This window comes from Lithobates pipiens, unplaced genomic scaffold, assembly GCF_037356315.1.
Source record: "Lithobates pipiens isolate NorthernLeopardFrog02 unplaced genomic scaffold, aLitPip1_a1.2 Scaffold_8, whole genome shotgun sequence".
Classification (NCBI taxonomy): Eukaryota; Metazoa; Chordata; class Amphibia; order Anura; family Ranidae; genus Lithobates; species Lithobates pipiens.
The window spans coordinates 95,844,782-95,859,323 of NW_027507903.1; the positions used below are offsets into that span (position 1 = coordinate 95,844,782).

The 14,542-nt window shown below is 40.6% G+C and overlaps 1 protein-coding gene across 1 annotated transcript in view; it reads right to left on the bottom strand.

The window, feature by feature from the left end:
• The window catches only part of TRPM1 (transient receptor potential cation channel subfamily M member 1), a 269,367-nt gene that overhangs the window by 101,021 nt on the left and 153,804 nt on the right, over window positions 1-14,542 (bottom strand). The window contains exons 9-12 of the mRNA XM_077471831.1: window positions 5,968-6,040; window positions 4,608-4,708; window positions 3,843-4,013; window positions 923-1,057 (exon numbers count right to left, since the gene is read on the bottom strand). Of these exons, the coding sequence (XP_077327957.1) occupies window positions 923-1,057; window positions 3,843-4,013; window positions 4,608-4,708; window positions 5,968-6,040 (480 nt within the window). The remainder of the gene's footprint in view (window positions 1-922; window positions 1,058-3,842; window positions 4,014-4,607; window positions 4,709-5,967; window positions 6,041-14,542) is intronic.

Consider the following 14,542-nt stretch of genomic DNA (forward strand, 5'->3'; position numbering starts at 1 on the left):
CGGCTTTTCATCCTTTCAACTTTTTTGTCACTAAGAATGGAAGACTTGTGCTTGACTTCAATGGGCAACTTTTAAAGGTTAGGAGCATCTTTTTGTATTTTTTAACCCCTTCAATACCAACTTGTTTTATCATTTAAAAACAAATGTGGCCAAAAATTAGATCACCTTGGGATGTCTACTTTCCAAAAAGGGGTCATTCTGGGGTAAAGCAGTAAAAGGAAGCCCAACTTGTCTCAAAAATTATATGAAATGAATTTAGCTGCTGCATGATCGAGTAAAAGTCAGAAAATTATCACAGCACTGAAAACTGAAAAATGACATTGTAATGAAGGGGGTATAACATGATAGTCCTGAATAGGCATGAGCTTAAGGTTTGGTCAAGTTCAGACTGAACCTTGGCTGTTTGGGCGTTTGGACCCCAGATTCCGATAAGCCCTTTACCTACAGACCTCCACAACCACCAGGTCAGGGTTGTATGGAAGAGGCCCTTGCCCTCATTGACATGGGGACAATGTGCTCTGCCAGGATGATCCCTCTGGCAAGGTAGCCTCCCATGTTGAGGGCATATGGCCTGGTATGGTTCAAGAGGGGGAAGCATGCCGTTGATCCTAATTAAACCTAATTTAACATAGTAATTTGTTTGAAACCTCTTTTTTTAAATATTACAATACATTTCTGTCACCAGGAGCTCTTAGGAATGGAACCTTTGCTAATATAAATATGTGCTTATGATAATTCATGCTCCTGTGTGTATATGGATAAGGTTACAGTGGGTTTGGTGAAAGAAAAGAACATTAACCAATGAACACAATAGTCTGCATTGTACCAAGCTCGGTTTGCACTGTATGTATGTGAATGAAAAAAACAAACATTTGTGTATCATTTATCTTTCACTGTCAAAACATAGGTTTGCATTACTTACTGTATTGTACAGTTCTTCTAATCTTGGAATAGTGAGAAACCTCTGCATGTTAACACCATTCTCAATTAAAAGCTTTACAAAATCCACCCGATCTAGAACCAGGGCATCCATCATTGCTTGTTCTAGGGAATTCACCTTAGAAAAAGTTACAAAACATTATTAAAGTGTTACTCCAGCTTACATAGAGGGGTCAATAGCTAGATCTCTGACAGATGTTACTAGTCTTTAAAACACCTGTATCAGTGCATCCCTACTGTCCATGCATCGATAACATTCAATCATTCAATTATGATTTGTTTATTTACCTAATGCTGCAGAAAAACCTTTTAAATACACATACAACAACTAACAGAAGTTTAACATTTTGACCAGATAGTCAAGTAGGATTGCTTTTGAAGTAACAGAAAAAATGAACATAAAGGGACAAGCAACAGGCACTATCTGGAAAAGAAGCTTGCACACACAGTTCGACAGACAGACAGTTGACAGTTAAAATTTTGTTTGTTTGAGAAAATAATTTCTATCCTGCTCCTCTCAATTTTTTCATTACTGTTGTAGACAACAATCCTCAATTTGACCCCACTAACCATTAGAAAATCAAACATTCCTGAACATTTAAATTTTTTAACAAAATTGTATTGGTGCATGGGCAGCTTAGGACTGCTACACCTATCTTCTCATTGTCTCACAGTACCATGTGCTGTTGGTCGCTATATAGAATCCAGACCCTACCATCCTCCAGCAATGTGCGCAGCAGTAGCTGCTCAACACAGGCCCCTCAATTTGTGCTCCAGGGCTTCCTACTAATAAATGTCCCACACTATGGTTTAGGTCAACCTTTACTTTAGGTCCAGTAGAGCCTACATCACTAAGCAAATCTCAGCATGTCATGCCATCATCAAATGTGAAATTCTACCGTAATTCCTCCCTACACAAATATATATTAATAAATTATGTCTATACAGTATATATATATATATATATATATATATATATATATATATATATATATATTTATACAGTGCCTTGCGAAAGTATTCGGCCCCCTTGAACTTTTCAACCTTTTGCCACATTTCAGGCTTCAAACATAAAGATATAAAATTTTTATTTTTTGTGAAGAATCACCAACAAATGGGACACAATTGCGAAGTGGAACGAAATCTATTGGATTTTTGAAACTTTTTTAACTAATAAAAAAATTAAAAGTGGGGCGTGCAAAATTATTCGGCCCCCTTGCGTTAATACTTTGTTGAGCCACCTTTTGCTGCGATTACAGCTGCAAGTCACTTGGGGTATGTCTCTATCAGTTTTGCACATCGAGAGACTGAAATTCTTGCCCATTCTTCCTTGCAAAACAGCTCGAGCTCAGTGAGGTTGGATGGAGAGCGTTTGTGAACAGCAGTTTTCAGCTCTTTCCACAGATTCTCGATTGGATTCAGGTCTGGACTTTGACTTGGCCATTCTAACACCTGGATACGTTTATTTGTGAACCATTCCTTTGTAGATTTTGCTGTATGTTTGGGATCATTGTCTTGTTGGAAGATAAATCTCCGTCCCAGTTTCAGGTCTTTTGCAGACTCCAACAGGTTTTCATCCAGAATGGTCCTGTATTTGGCTGCATCCATCTTCCCCTCAATTTTAACCATCTTCCCTGTCCCTGCTGAAGAAAAGCAGGCCAAAACCATGATGCTGCCACCACCATGTTTGACAGTGGGGATGGTGTGTTGAGGGTGATGAGCTGTGTTGCTTTTACGCCAAACATATCGTTTTGCATTGTGGGCAAAAAGTTTGATTTTGGCTTCATCTGACCAGAGCACCTTCTTCCACATGTTTGGTGTGTCTCTCAGGTGGCTTGTGGCAAACTTTAGACGAGACTTTTTATGGATATCTTTGAGAAATGGCTTTCTTCTTGCCACTCTTCCATAAAGGCCAGATTTGTGCAGTGTACGACTGATTGTTGTCCTATGGACAGACTCTCCCACCTCAGCTGTAGTTCTCTGCAGTTCATCCAGAGTGATCATGGGCCTCTTGGCTGCATCTCTGATCAGTCTTCTCCTTGTCTGAGCTGAAAGTTTAGAGGGACGGCCAGGTCTTGGTAGATTTGCAGTGATCTGATACTCCTTCCATTTCAAAATGATGGCTTGCACAGTGCTCCTTGGGATGTTTAAAGCTTGGGAAATCTTTTTGTATCCAAATCCAGCTTTAAACTTCTCCACAACAGTATTACGGACCTGCCTGGTGTGTTCCTTGGTCTTCATGATGCTCTTGCATTTATACAGAGACTTGATCACACACAGGTGGATTCTATTTATCACCATCAGTCATTTAGGACAACATTGGATCATTCAGAGATCCTCGCTGAACTTCTGGAGTGAGTTTGCTGCACTGAAAGTAAAGGGGCCGAATAATTTTGCACGCACCACTTTTCAGTTTTTTATTTGGTAAAAAAGTTTAAATTATCCAATAGATTTCGTTCCACTTCACAATTGTGTCCCACTTGTTGGTGATTCTTCACAAAAAATTTAAATTTTATATCTTTATGTTTGAAGCCTGAAATGTGGCAAAAGGTTGAAAAGTTCAAGGGGGCCGAATACTTTCGCAAGGCACTATATATATATATATATATATATATATATATATATATCCCTTTGTTGTCAACACGAAGTATTAAAAGAGTTGGACGTTGACTTAAAAAAAAAAAAAAATTTACGTTTGGGGGTTCCAAGTAATTTTCTAGAAAAAAAAACAATTTTTAACTTGTAAACAACAAATCTCAGAAAGAGGTTAATGCCCAGAAAGCTAAAGAAAAAAAAAACCAGACTGAATAATCTTTACATAAATCTGGAAAAAAAATTTTTTTTTAACTACAAAGTCTTTTTGGAAAGTAAATAAAATGAACAAATTAAATGTAAAAAAGTACCCAATTCAGAAGCTCAATCTTCCTGGGGTCAGTCTCTTCTTCGGGCTCCTCTTTGCCTTTTCCTTTCTTTTTGCCTTTACCCTTCCCTCTTGGTGCTTTAGTTTGAGGCGCAGGTGATCGCTTTTCTCTTTCCTGAGCAGACCCATCAGCTGCTGTAAGGCTTCCTAAAGGCTGGCATCACAATATAAATTAAAACATTAACATTAAAACAGAATATTGTTTTATTTGAATTTAGGGAAAACTACCATTGAAGGCTTTAACTCAAAAACTGTTTAGAAAATTGATCGTTTGATAATCAAAAGTATTTTCTAGTCCCAACAAATAGCACATGCTCCTAAATTGCCATAATATTTGTGTAAAGAAGCCATAATGTAATATTTAACTAGTAGATCGTGCTGAGTCTGCTGAGAGTAATAATAATAGTTCACATTTCTTTGCCCAGTATTCTGAATGGCAGGAGTGCATATTTCTATATGAAAGGGTAACGTTTTTTCAAATCATAAAAATCCCTTTCAATATTCTATACTTATCACCATATCCCACAAGTTCTAAAGAAAGTAAAAAAAAATTCATCTATAGTTTATAACCACCAGACAAAGGAGCAAGTCTTGAAACGTAAATAGTTAGACTAAATACATTTTGCTAGCACATCATATTCTGTATTTAAAAAAATGTTCCTTATTGTTAAATGCTTCTCTGGATGTACACATACATACACATAATTAATGACTAGCTTTCTTACAGGATTAAAAAAACAAACCTTACCGGCCATTGGTGTCCAAAAACAAAAATTTGGCTGCGTGCAATATCGACCCGATTCCAGGCTAATGCTAAACTAAGCTGGTCTGGTGCAGAGGCATTTGTACCTTGTGAAAAAAAAAAAGATAACTTTTTTATATATATATATATATATATATATATTTTTTTTATTGTTTAGAGTATTGTATGCACCATGAAAAGGCATGGGGGAAGCTAATCAATCATATACAGACCGAAACTTCTGGAAAATATGAAAAATTTATAAATTATTTAGAAATCCTATTGTGTTTGGAGGGCATATGTCTACAATGGAAGTTCCTGAACGGCTTGTATTGCCTTCACATGGGTTTCATTCAACATATCCACAAATCTACCAATAACAGTTTATGAGGCAGTATAGGGGAGTATTGAATTATCTCTGTTAATCCCTCATGAATAGAGAATTGGAAGAAAATCTGAAGGCTGTTAGATCCCTGGAAATTTTCTTTTGTTCTTTGATCACTTTTTTGCAACAAAGGGCCATTTTGTGACAGTCAGCCTCATCCTGCATATAGCCACCTTTAAGAAGAATGGGTTAGGTAGTATGCTAATGCAATATTTTCAGCATTGCAACAGAAATCCTTTCTCCTGAGTAAATTTGCATGACAGCAAAGTTAAACCATCAACTTTGAAAGCATTATTGAGTACCTATCTATGTCCCTTTTGTCTGGACAAGCTGCTTAAGTATCCAGTGCACCAAACTGGAAATGCTGAAAAATTATAGGCAAAATATATTTATGAAATGCAGCCTTACTATATGAATAGCTACTGGATATTGTGGAATGAACCAAAGAAACTTATAATAATGCCATATTATGTACTTTGAGGATGGATACATTTGGGTTAAAGTAGACTTCCAGCCTAGTTTTAAAAATGTCCCCTTCTCCTCCTAACACCTATGCTGACTAGCCTGTGTAAAAACATACCTATTTTCAGCCCCCTCCATTCCATTCACGTGACCCGGCTCAGGCTTCCCTGTGTCAGCCAGTGGTGACATAGGAACATGGGAACTTATGGGTGATGTCATCGCTCCCAGGCTTTCCAACCTGTAGTCAAGTGCTCCTCCTCTTCCTTGCAGCCACCACTGGCTGACACAGGAGATTATGTGACCAGACCACAGCTGGCTGAGAATATTTAAGTATGCATCTATATTTACACAGCTATGTCAGCATAGGTCTTAGGAGGGGTGAGGGGACATTTTTAAGACTAGTTATATTGGGGCTGAAATTCTACTTTAAGTAAAAGTAAGAGTTATTGAAGTAAACTGCCTAGCCATGTCTATATATAATTAGCCTATGGAAAACACAGCAATACATTAGTCATGTACCTTTTAAAAGAGCTGTTAAAATTGCCATTTCAATATCTTGCTGACCTTCTGATCCCATTCGAAAAACAGTGATCTGTTTTGGAGATATGTTAAAAGTCAATTGAAATTGAAAAAATACATTAATTAGTATGATTAATGTTGCAGTCAGACTTTAATTGTATTATTGTGCTTTTGAAAAAAAAACATGCATGCTATAACATTTTGGGGAAGGATATATTCCTCCATACAGCATAATTAACAATAATGAAATGTTTCAGGGTTCATCTGGTGTATCTCACTGTACAGGTTTAAAAAACTAGTCTATGTGACCATTCTATTACACTTTGTAATTGATTTGTTTTCTTCTTCTATTTTTTATTTAATATATAGTCACCTAATTTTTAATGTCATGTATGGGTTGTTGTAGCATGATTAAAATTATGCCATCATGTTACTGATAAAAAAAAAGAATTCTGCACTATATAGATATATTTTTTTCTATATAGTGTTCTGTGTGGAAGGAACATACATTTGTGGTACCTCATCCCAAAACTTGATAACCATATATACAGATATATATATATTTTGGCTTTCAGCTCTTCTGACTAAAGTTAAAATCCACTTTTTGTTCAATAATTAAAACAAATCATTCAAATCAAATTATTTGTTGGTTAACTATTGATTTATAGCTTAATAGTGCAAATAGTGACAAAACTTTCATGCAGTAGTTGTGTTTCTGACCTCATCACATAATCCATAATGAAGGCGTTTCACTTTTGCAACTGGGCTTTTCCCCTATTTGTTTAAGCTTCATGCACATGGGTGCAGGATAAATGCCACTGTTATGCCGCGTACACACGGTCAGAATTTTGGCCAGCAAAAGATTGAGAGCAGGTTCTCAATTTTTCAGACGGAAATTCCGATCGTGTGTATGCAATTCCGACGCACAAAAAATCACACATGCTCAGATTCAACTACGAGACGGAAGCTATTGGCTACCGGCTATTGAACTTCCTTTTTCTAGTCCCATCGTATGCGTTGTGCATCACCGTGTTCTTGACGGACGGAATTTGGTGTGACCGTGCGTATGCAAAGACAGCTTGAGCGAAATCCCATCAGAATTCCGTCGGGAAAACCATCAGAGCTTTTTCCGAACAAAATTCTGATCGTGTGTACACGACATTAGCCTATGTGACCATGCACATCAGGCTTTTAGATCAGTACTTTAACCACTTGACCTCCATAAAATGTACCCCCCTTCATGACCAGGCCATTTTTTGTGATACGGCACTGTGTTACTGACAACTGCATGGTCGTGCGATGCTGTACCTAAATAAAATGTATGTCCTTTCCCACAAATGTGGCTTTCTTTTGGTGGGATTTGATCACCTCTGCGGTTTTTATTTGCGCTATAAACAAAAAAAGGCCAACAATTTTGAAAAAAAAAAAATACAATATTTTTTACTTTCTGCTCCAAAACATATCCATTAAAAGAATGTAAAAAAAAGTAACATTTCTTCATCAATTTAGGCCAATATGTATTCTGCTACATATATATATATATTTTTTTTTATACCAATAAGCATATATTGATTGGTTTTTTGGAAAAGTTATATCGTCTAGAAACGATAGGATATTTTTATTTCGTTTTTTTCAATTTTTTTATTTTTTTAGTAGTGGCGGTGATCAGCGACTTATAGCAGGACTGTGATTTTGCAGCTGACAGTCGGTACACTAACTGACACTTTTGACACTTTTGGGGGACCAGTGACACTAATACAGTGATCAGAGCTAAAAATATGCACTATCACTTTACTAATGACACTGGCTGGAAAGAGGCTAACATCAGGGGCAATCAAAGGGTTAAATGTGTGCCTGACCAATGCTTTACTACTGTAAGGGAGGTGCTTGTACTAGGGGAAGGAATGGATCGATACATTCTCTCGCTCTGGATAGGCAGGGGACGGGATAGGGCGGTCCAGACAGTCTCTCTGAGCCTCATCCTCTTCTCAGCTCAGCGGGTGAAAGCCCCCCTCCCCGTGGCGGAACAAACGTCCAGGCAGCACGACCACGGTGGGCCTCTCGGGAGGTAGATGTAATTGCGGTAACGCTGCACAAGTAATGGGAACTGAGTTACCATGGGGGGAAGAATAATCAGTTAGATTACTCGTTACCCTCTAAAGTAACTGTGTTAAGTAACTCCGTTTATTTTAACTGAGTTACTTACATAATGTGGTTATGCAATAAGCACTATGTGCTTATTGCCTGGCTGTCAATAAAGTAACCCTGCCACTAGATCAAAGAACCTATCTTAAAGAGCTCCAGACCACTTCCAGGTGTGACAGATAGTTGTCCTCACAGCTGTTCTTCCTCTCATTGACTCCAATTTCAGTGGAAGCTTTGCTTATCTGCCTTCCCCCCACCGGTTCCCCATTTGGTACCTTTCGTGGAGGAGCGGGTACCTGTTTTTGACAGGTACCCATCCCCACTTCCAAGAGTTCTCTGGCGAGATCACTCGGAAGTTTAGCCCCCTTCCTCCTTCTTCCACCACTGCATGTGCTGTAGGGGACCAGCTGTGAATCCAAAAGGCTTTACTGTTGGTTTCCCTTACCACGAATGGCGGCAGCACCTTAGAGCCAATGGAAACATTGGCTGGGGTGCTGACATCGCTGGATTCCAGGACAGGGAAGTATCTTAATATTAAAAGTCAGCAGAGTGTGACTCTTACAGGTAAGCAGAAGTAACTATGGCACCCAGCAGGAAACACTATTTTGCACATCCAGAAGTTTCAGCAGCAGCTCTCCAAGAGGGCAAAGATTAAACACACCACCCACTAGAGAGGTAGAAATAAACCAACTTTTTGACAGAGTATTCCTCTTTGACGTTTTTAACACTGGCAAATATTTACTAAAGGATCCAATGGATTAATTGTTCCAATTAGGAACATCCGCTTATCCGTCTCCTCCCCACCTGCAGTGCCACATTTATCACTTTTCGGGGGGTCTTTGACAGGTTCCGTTCCCCACTTCCAAAGAGGGCACCGCAGCTCTGTCTCTCTGAAGTTCGCCCCCCCCTCCTCCTTCCTACGCCGCTGGGCCAATTAAGAAGTGCAGCGCGATTCACGCATGCGCAATTGGTAAGCAGCTGTCAAGCCGAAAGGCTTCACTGCTGGGTTCCCCTTACCAGGAATGGCGGTGGTGCACACTGCAGCTGTTCCAAAGATCGGCTGGGGTGCCAATATCGCAGGCTCCCTTGAAGGTAAGTGTCAATATATTAAAAGTCAGCAGCTTTGTAGCTTCTGACTTTTAATATTTTGTGGGGGGGATGACCTCCTCTTTAACCACTTCAGCCCCGGAAGGATTTACCCCCTTCCTGACCAGAGCAGTTTTTGCGATTCAGCACTGCGTAGCTTTAACTGACAAATGGGTGGTCATGCAACATTGTACCCAAACAAAATTGACGTCCTTATTTTCCTACAAATAGAGCTTTCTTTTGGTGGTATTTGATCACCTCTGTGGTTTTTATTTTTTGCGCTATAAACAAAAAAATGTGACAATTTTGAAAAAAATTATTATTTTTTACTTTTTGCTATAATAAATATCCCCCAAAAATATATAAAAAAGCAATTTTTTTTGCTCAGTTTAGGCCGATATGTATTCTTCTACATATTTTTGGTAAAAAAAAAATCACAATAAATGTATATTAATTGGTTTGCGACACTGACAGTGAAGGGGTTAACCACTAGGGGCGATGAAGGGTTTAAGTGAGTTCTATGGAGTGATTCTAACTGTGGGGCAGGGGCTACAACACACATGACAGCGATCACTGCTCTAGATGACAGAAAGCAGTGATCTCTGTCCTGTCACTAGGCTATACGGGGAAATGCTCTGTTTACAAAAGCATCTCCCCATTCTACCTCTCCATGACATGATCGCAGGCACCCGGCGTACATCGAGTCTGCTGGGCCAACAGTCACAATCACTGAGAATGCGGCGGGCACACTTGCCCGCAGCGCCACTTCTTGTACGCCCTTTCCCAACCAGTGCAATTCTGCCGACGTACATCGGTGTGCGCTGGTTGGGAAGTGGTTAATTTTAGAGCCGAGTTGGCACTCTCATGTAGCCTGGAGCTGCTTGCACTACAATGGGATGAAATATATTTTGCAGAGTGGCTATCAGCATTGTCACTGCTGAATAAAAAGATCGTCAATCAGCAGCTGATCACACCTAGGCTGCCCACTGCTTTCTGGATTTGCAGCAGTTGCTGAAACGCTACCACTGTGAGCTGCAGTGTCTGGGAGGGGAAGCATGTGAGGCACAAAGGAAGTTTTGTGTTTACTTTTTGGGACTTGTGCTTCACTTAGTATCTCCATTTTGTACTTGTTTAGCTTGACATACAGGATGCTTTAGTTGTACTTCATGTTCTCTTCTCTACACAGTTCTAAGGGCTATCATTTCTATCAAAAAGGGGGGACTTTACTATAGAGTGGAATTTAAGTGATGTGTGGCTATGCATACGTAAGCAGGTGCTTCCAAGAGGGTTCTAAAGTGTTAATATGTTAAAAGCGTTTTATTTTGCTACATTTCAAGTTCTGGGGTTACTCAGGTCAACTGTGTTTATGTGTACAGACTAAGTGTTACAATGTATCTTGTTGCGACTTGTGTCCCTGGTCGACCCGCTGAGCTGGTGGTGTCTCAGACGGAAAGGTTAACAATGCTGGGCAGGTTTTTTTAGAAGGTTGCCGCCCCTTGCAATTCACAACATATAAACAGGGGCTCATTAGTGCCTTAGGAGGTCGATTAGGGGAAAGACTGCCAAAATGTAGCCGTTATGCTGTCGGCCTGAGCCCCCCTAGAAGGAGCCTAGTTGGGGGTTCCCAGTGGGGTCTGGAGCATGTGGATCTATATGTAGCAAGGCCCCCAGCCTCTTTCAGTCTAATGAGAACCTCTGGGGCTAGAGATAGCTGACATCCTTCTGTATATGGTGGATTGTGAGGCACAGTGGGTACAAAGTAGTTCGAGTCATTGGGAGACAGACAATTCTTGAATGCAAAAGAGATTTTATTTCTCTTAACAGAACTTTGGGGGAGAGGGTTTAGGGCCAGGATACCCTTAGTTATTTGCAAGATTAATTGCCAGACTCCGAGAGTTCAACAGGAGGACAGCCATGCAGGGCCAGGCATCCAGCGAGACGCCACATCTGCATGTGTAGGAATGCTGGCTCCTATAGCAACAGTGTTTAACAGTTCCTAACAAAGTGTAATAGTTCCTTCATTTCCACTACAATCACTTCTTGAAGTTCTTCAGCCCACTGAGCTCCCAGTCTCTCACTAGACTCACTGTCACTGGATCCCTTGAGCTCCTCTAATCTTCACTGCAGTATCTTCCTCAAGCTGTGTGACTAGCTTGGAACTCAAGATACTTCTCTAACTTCACCCCACTGGCCTGCTCGGTTCCTGGATTGACATACAAGGCTGCTCTGCAAACAGCACCTCCGCTGGCTGGATCCCTGGTTTGATACCCGCTGAAGTTTCCCGATTCTTCACCGTCCCCAGTTGGTGAGATTACTGCTCCGGTACTTGCTTCAGATACTCACTGTGGTCCCTGGTAATAAGGTGGATGGTCCCTTAATGGCGACAGCTTCTTCTTTACCTCCAACCACGTCAGGTTCTCCAGCCAGCAGAACCATCACTTCTGGTTAGACTGCAAGCCGCAATCCCAACCCTGAGCTGTTCTCTTGCTTCTGGACAGGTCCTCAGACAGCTGAGCCTAGCAGCCAGATGTGCCCAGGATAGGCCCAAACAGCCGTCCAGGTGTCACAGAACCCTGATCACCTGACTCCACCTAAATATATAGGTTTTCCCAGCAGGCCAAGGGATTTAAGAAAACCCTTGCCCATTGTCTGGCATACCCCATACACCCATAATCTGACCTTGCAATGCCCTTCTCATACCTAATGCCACTACGTACTCGGCCACCTAGTGGCAGAAGGGAGAAGTGCAGCATCTACAGACTTGTGGAATCAATTGATCCCTAACAATAGACCAAGGTAGCTATACCTGGCAGGTAAATTTAGGAGCAACCCTGCCTAAACACCAGGGTACTACATATAGGAACTTACAGCTGCAAGTAATGTGCTTACTGTCTTTTGTGGATATCACCAGTTCATAGACTCTAGGTGTTTACTGCTATTTTCAGTGGATTGACTGCCTAAATGGATACTTGAAAGGATTTATTTTTTGGACTTTGCCATCTGCCTAAGGTATGACAACTTCATGGGGCACTAGAGAACATTGTACAGAAAGTATATCTTTGAGAACTGTTTGTGTGCTACCTTTAACTACTTCAGTAAAAGTTCTTTATTGTTCATCTGAACTGCATGGTCTGAATTCTGTAAAGGGGTGCATGAAATGCATGCGTGCATGCCCCCCGCTGGTGGATCTGCACAATCACGTATATATCTGTGATCAAGTGCCCAGCTGCCAACCTGTTGCAGTAAAACTGCTATAGGGTGATCAGCAAGCGGTTAACTAAAATTTTGCCCTACAGTAGGTTTTGACCCCTCACTCCTATAGTGAAATTTTAATTTGAATAAGTAACTTTTTTAATTACTAGGACAACAGAAATGGTTGAAGACAGGCTACTTAAAGTGTGTTTAAACCCAAGATTAAAGGAGTGGTAAAGGCAGAAGGTTTTTTTTTATCTTAATGCATAAAATGCATTAAGATAAAAAAAAAACCTTCTCTGTGTAGCAGCATCCCCAGCACCCCCTAAAACTTACCTGAGCCCCCTCTCTGTCCAGCGATGTCCACAAATCCCTTGGCTGTCTGGGTCTCTCCCTCCTGACTGGCTGAGACACAGCAGCAGTGCCATTGGCTCCCGTGGCTGTCAATCAAAGTCAGTGAGCCAATCAGGGGAAGGAGGGGGCGGGGCCGAATGGCAGCTCTGTGCAGCTCCGGTGCCACCATAGCAACCTGCCTGCGGGGGGGGGGGGAGGCACTTGATAGGAGTGAGGGGCCAGGAGCAGCAAAGAGGGACCCGAGAAGAGGAGGATCAGGCCTGCTCTGTGCAATAAAACCAACTGCACAGAGGAGGTAAATATAACATGTTTTTATTTTGTTTTTTTTTCAAGACGAGACTTTACAATCACTTTAAAGATTGCAGCCTACCAGTCCTTAGATATGGTTGTTTCAGTATTGTCAGTATTGTCCTAGCAGGTTTTTTTTCCTTTATTTTCATCTGGTAATTCTGGGAATGACAAACTTCCTGCCTTATTATGACTACACTCATCTCCACTGTATTAAGGCAGGAGCCCTGGCTGTCATTAGGCTGCTCTCCTGATTTGGACTACTAAGCTCTTCTCCACACTTCATCGCCATTACATAAAGATTTGCTCTTTTGTAGTTCACAGAAATAAGATAGGAAAACTGGTAACACCAATTAATCAGTTCACTGCTCAGGAAGCTTCCAGGACACTAAAATTTTGGCAAGACAACAGCTAATGCAGTCAACACATATAAAAACATATAAAACAAGCAGTTAAAGTGGTTGTAAACCCCTACGTATACTCACTGAAGCTGTACCTATTTATCTGCAGCCATATGTTCTTTAAAGTCTTGTAAAACTCAGAATTTGCGCAGAATCTGTCAACCTCTCTCAGCGGCATAAGGAAGGGGGCAGGGATCTGAATTCACACACTGCACAGCTCAGGAAGAAGAACTCTGAGCCTGATTGGAAAGGAGGGACACACCCTCCCCTTCACCTACTACACAGAGAACTCTTTTCTCTTGGTGTCAGGGAAAAGCTGTCAGAGGTGACTGCTGATAACAAAGGAACAAGGAAGCAGAAAAAAAATCACACTGAGAGCTTTGGATAGAGGCAAATATACGAGACACAACTAATTTCAAGCCTAATTGGCAAATGGCAAATGGCAAAAGAACAGGCCTGATGTAAAAATGTAAAAGAAAGAAAAAACAACATGTGCTTAAAAGTAAGAGAAGGTGGAGGTGATGGCCATAGCATACTTTCCATTTAAGTACAGCTACAAAATAAAAGCAAACATCTGATTTGTTTCTCAAGGCAACCATTCAGTTGGAAACAGGTCATAAGTAGGGATGAGCTTAAGGTTCAGTCCCAAATCAAGTTTGGACTGAACTTTGGCTGTTTGAGTGTTCATGCGGCAGATGACCATTATAAACTACAGTATATAGTAATTGTATTTCTACAGCCATGCCATTTGTTTGATGATCCTCTGTCTATTAGCCTATAAATTGTATATTATTTTTTTTTTATTTGGCTTCCATTGACATCAATGGGATATGGAGTCAGCACCTGGACTTTAGTTATGACATAATTAACCACTTCATCCCTGGACCATTTTGCTGGCTTAAGACCAGAGCACTTTTTGCGATTCGGCACTGCGTCCCTTTGACTGACAATTGCACGGTCTTGCGGCTTGGCTCCCAAACAAAATTGACATCCTTTTTTTCCCCCACAAATAGAGCTTTCTTTTGGTGGTATTTGATCACCTCTGCGGTTTTTATTTTTTGCGCTATAAACAAAAAAAGAGCGAGAATTTTGAAAAAAAAAAGCATTAT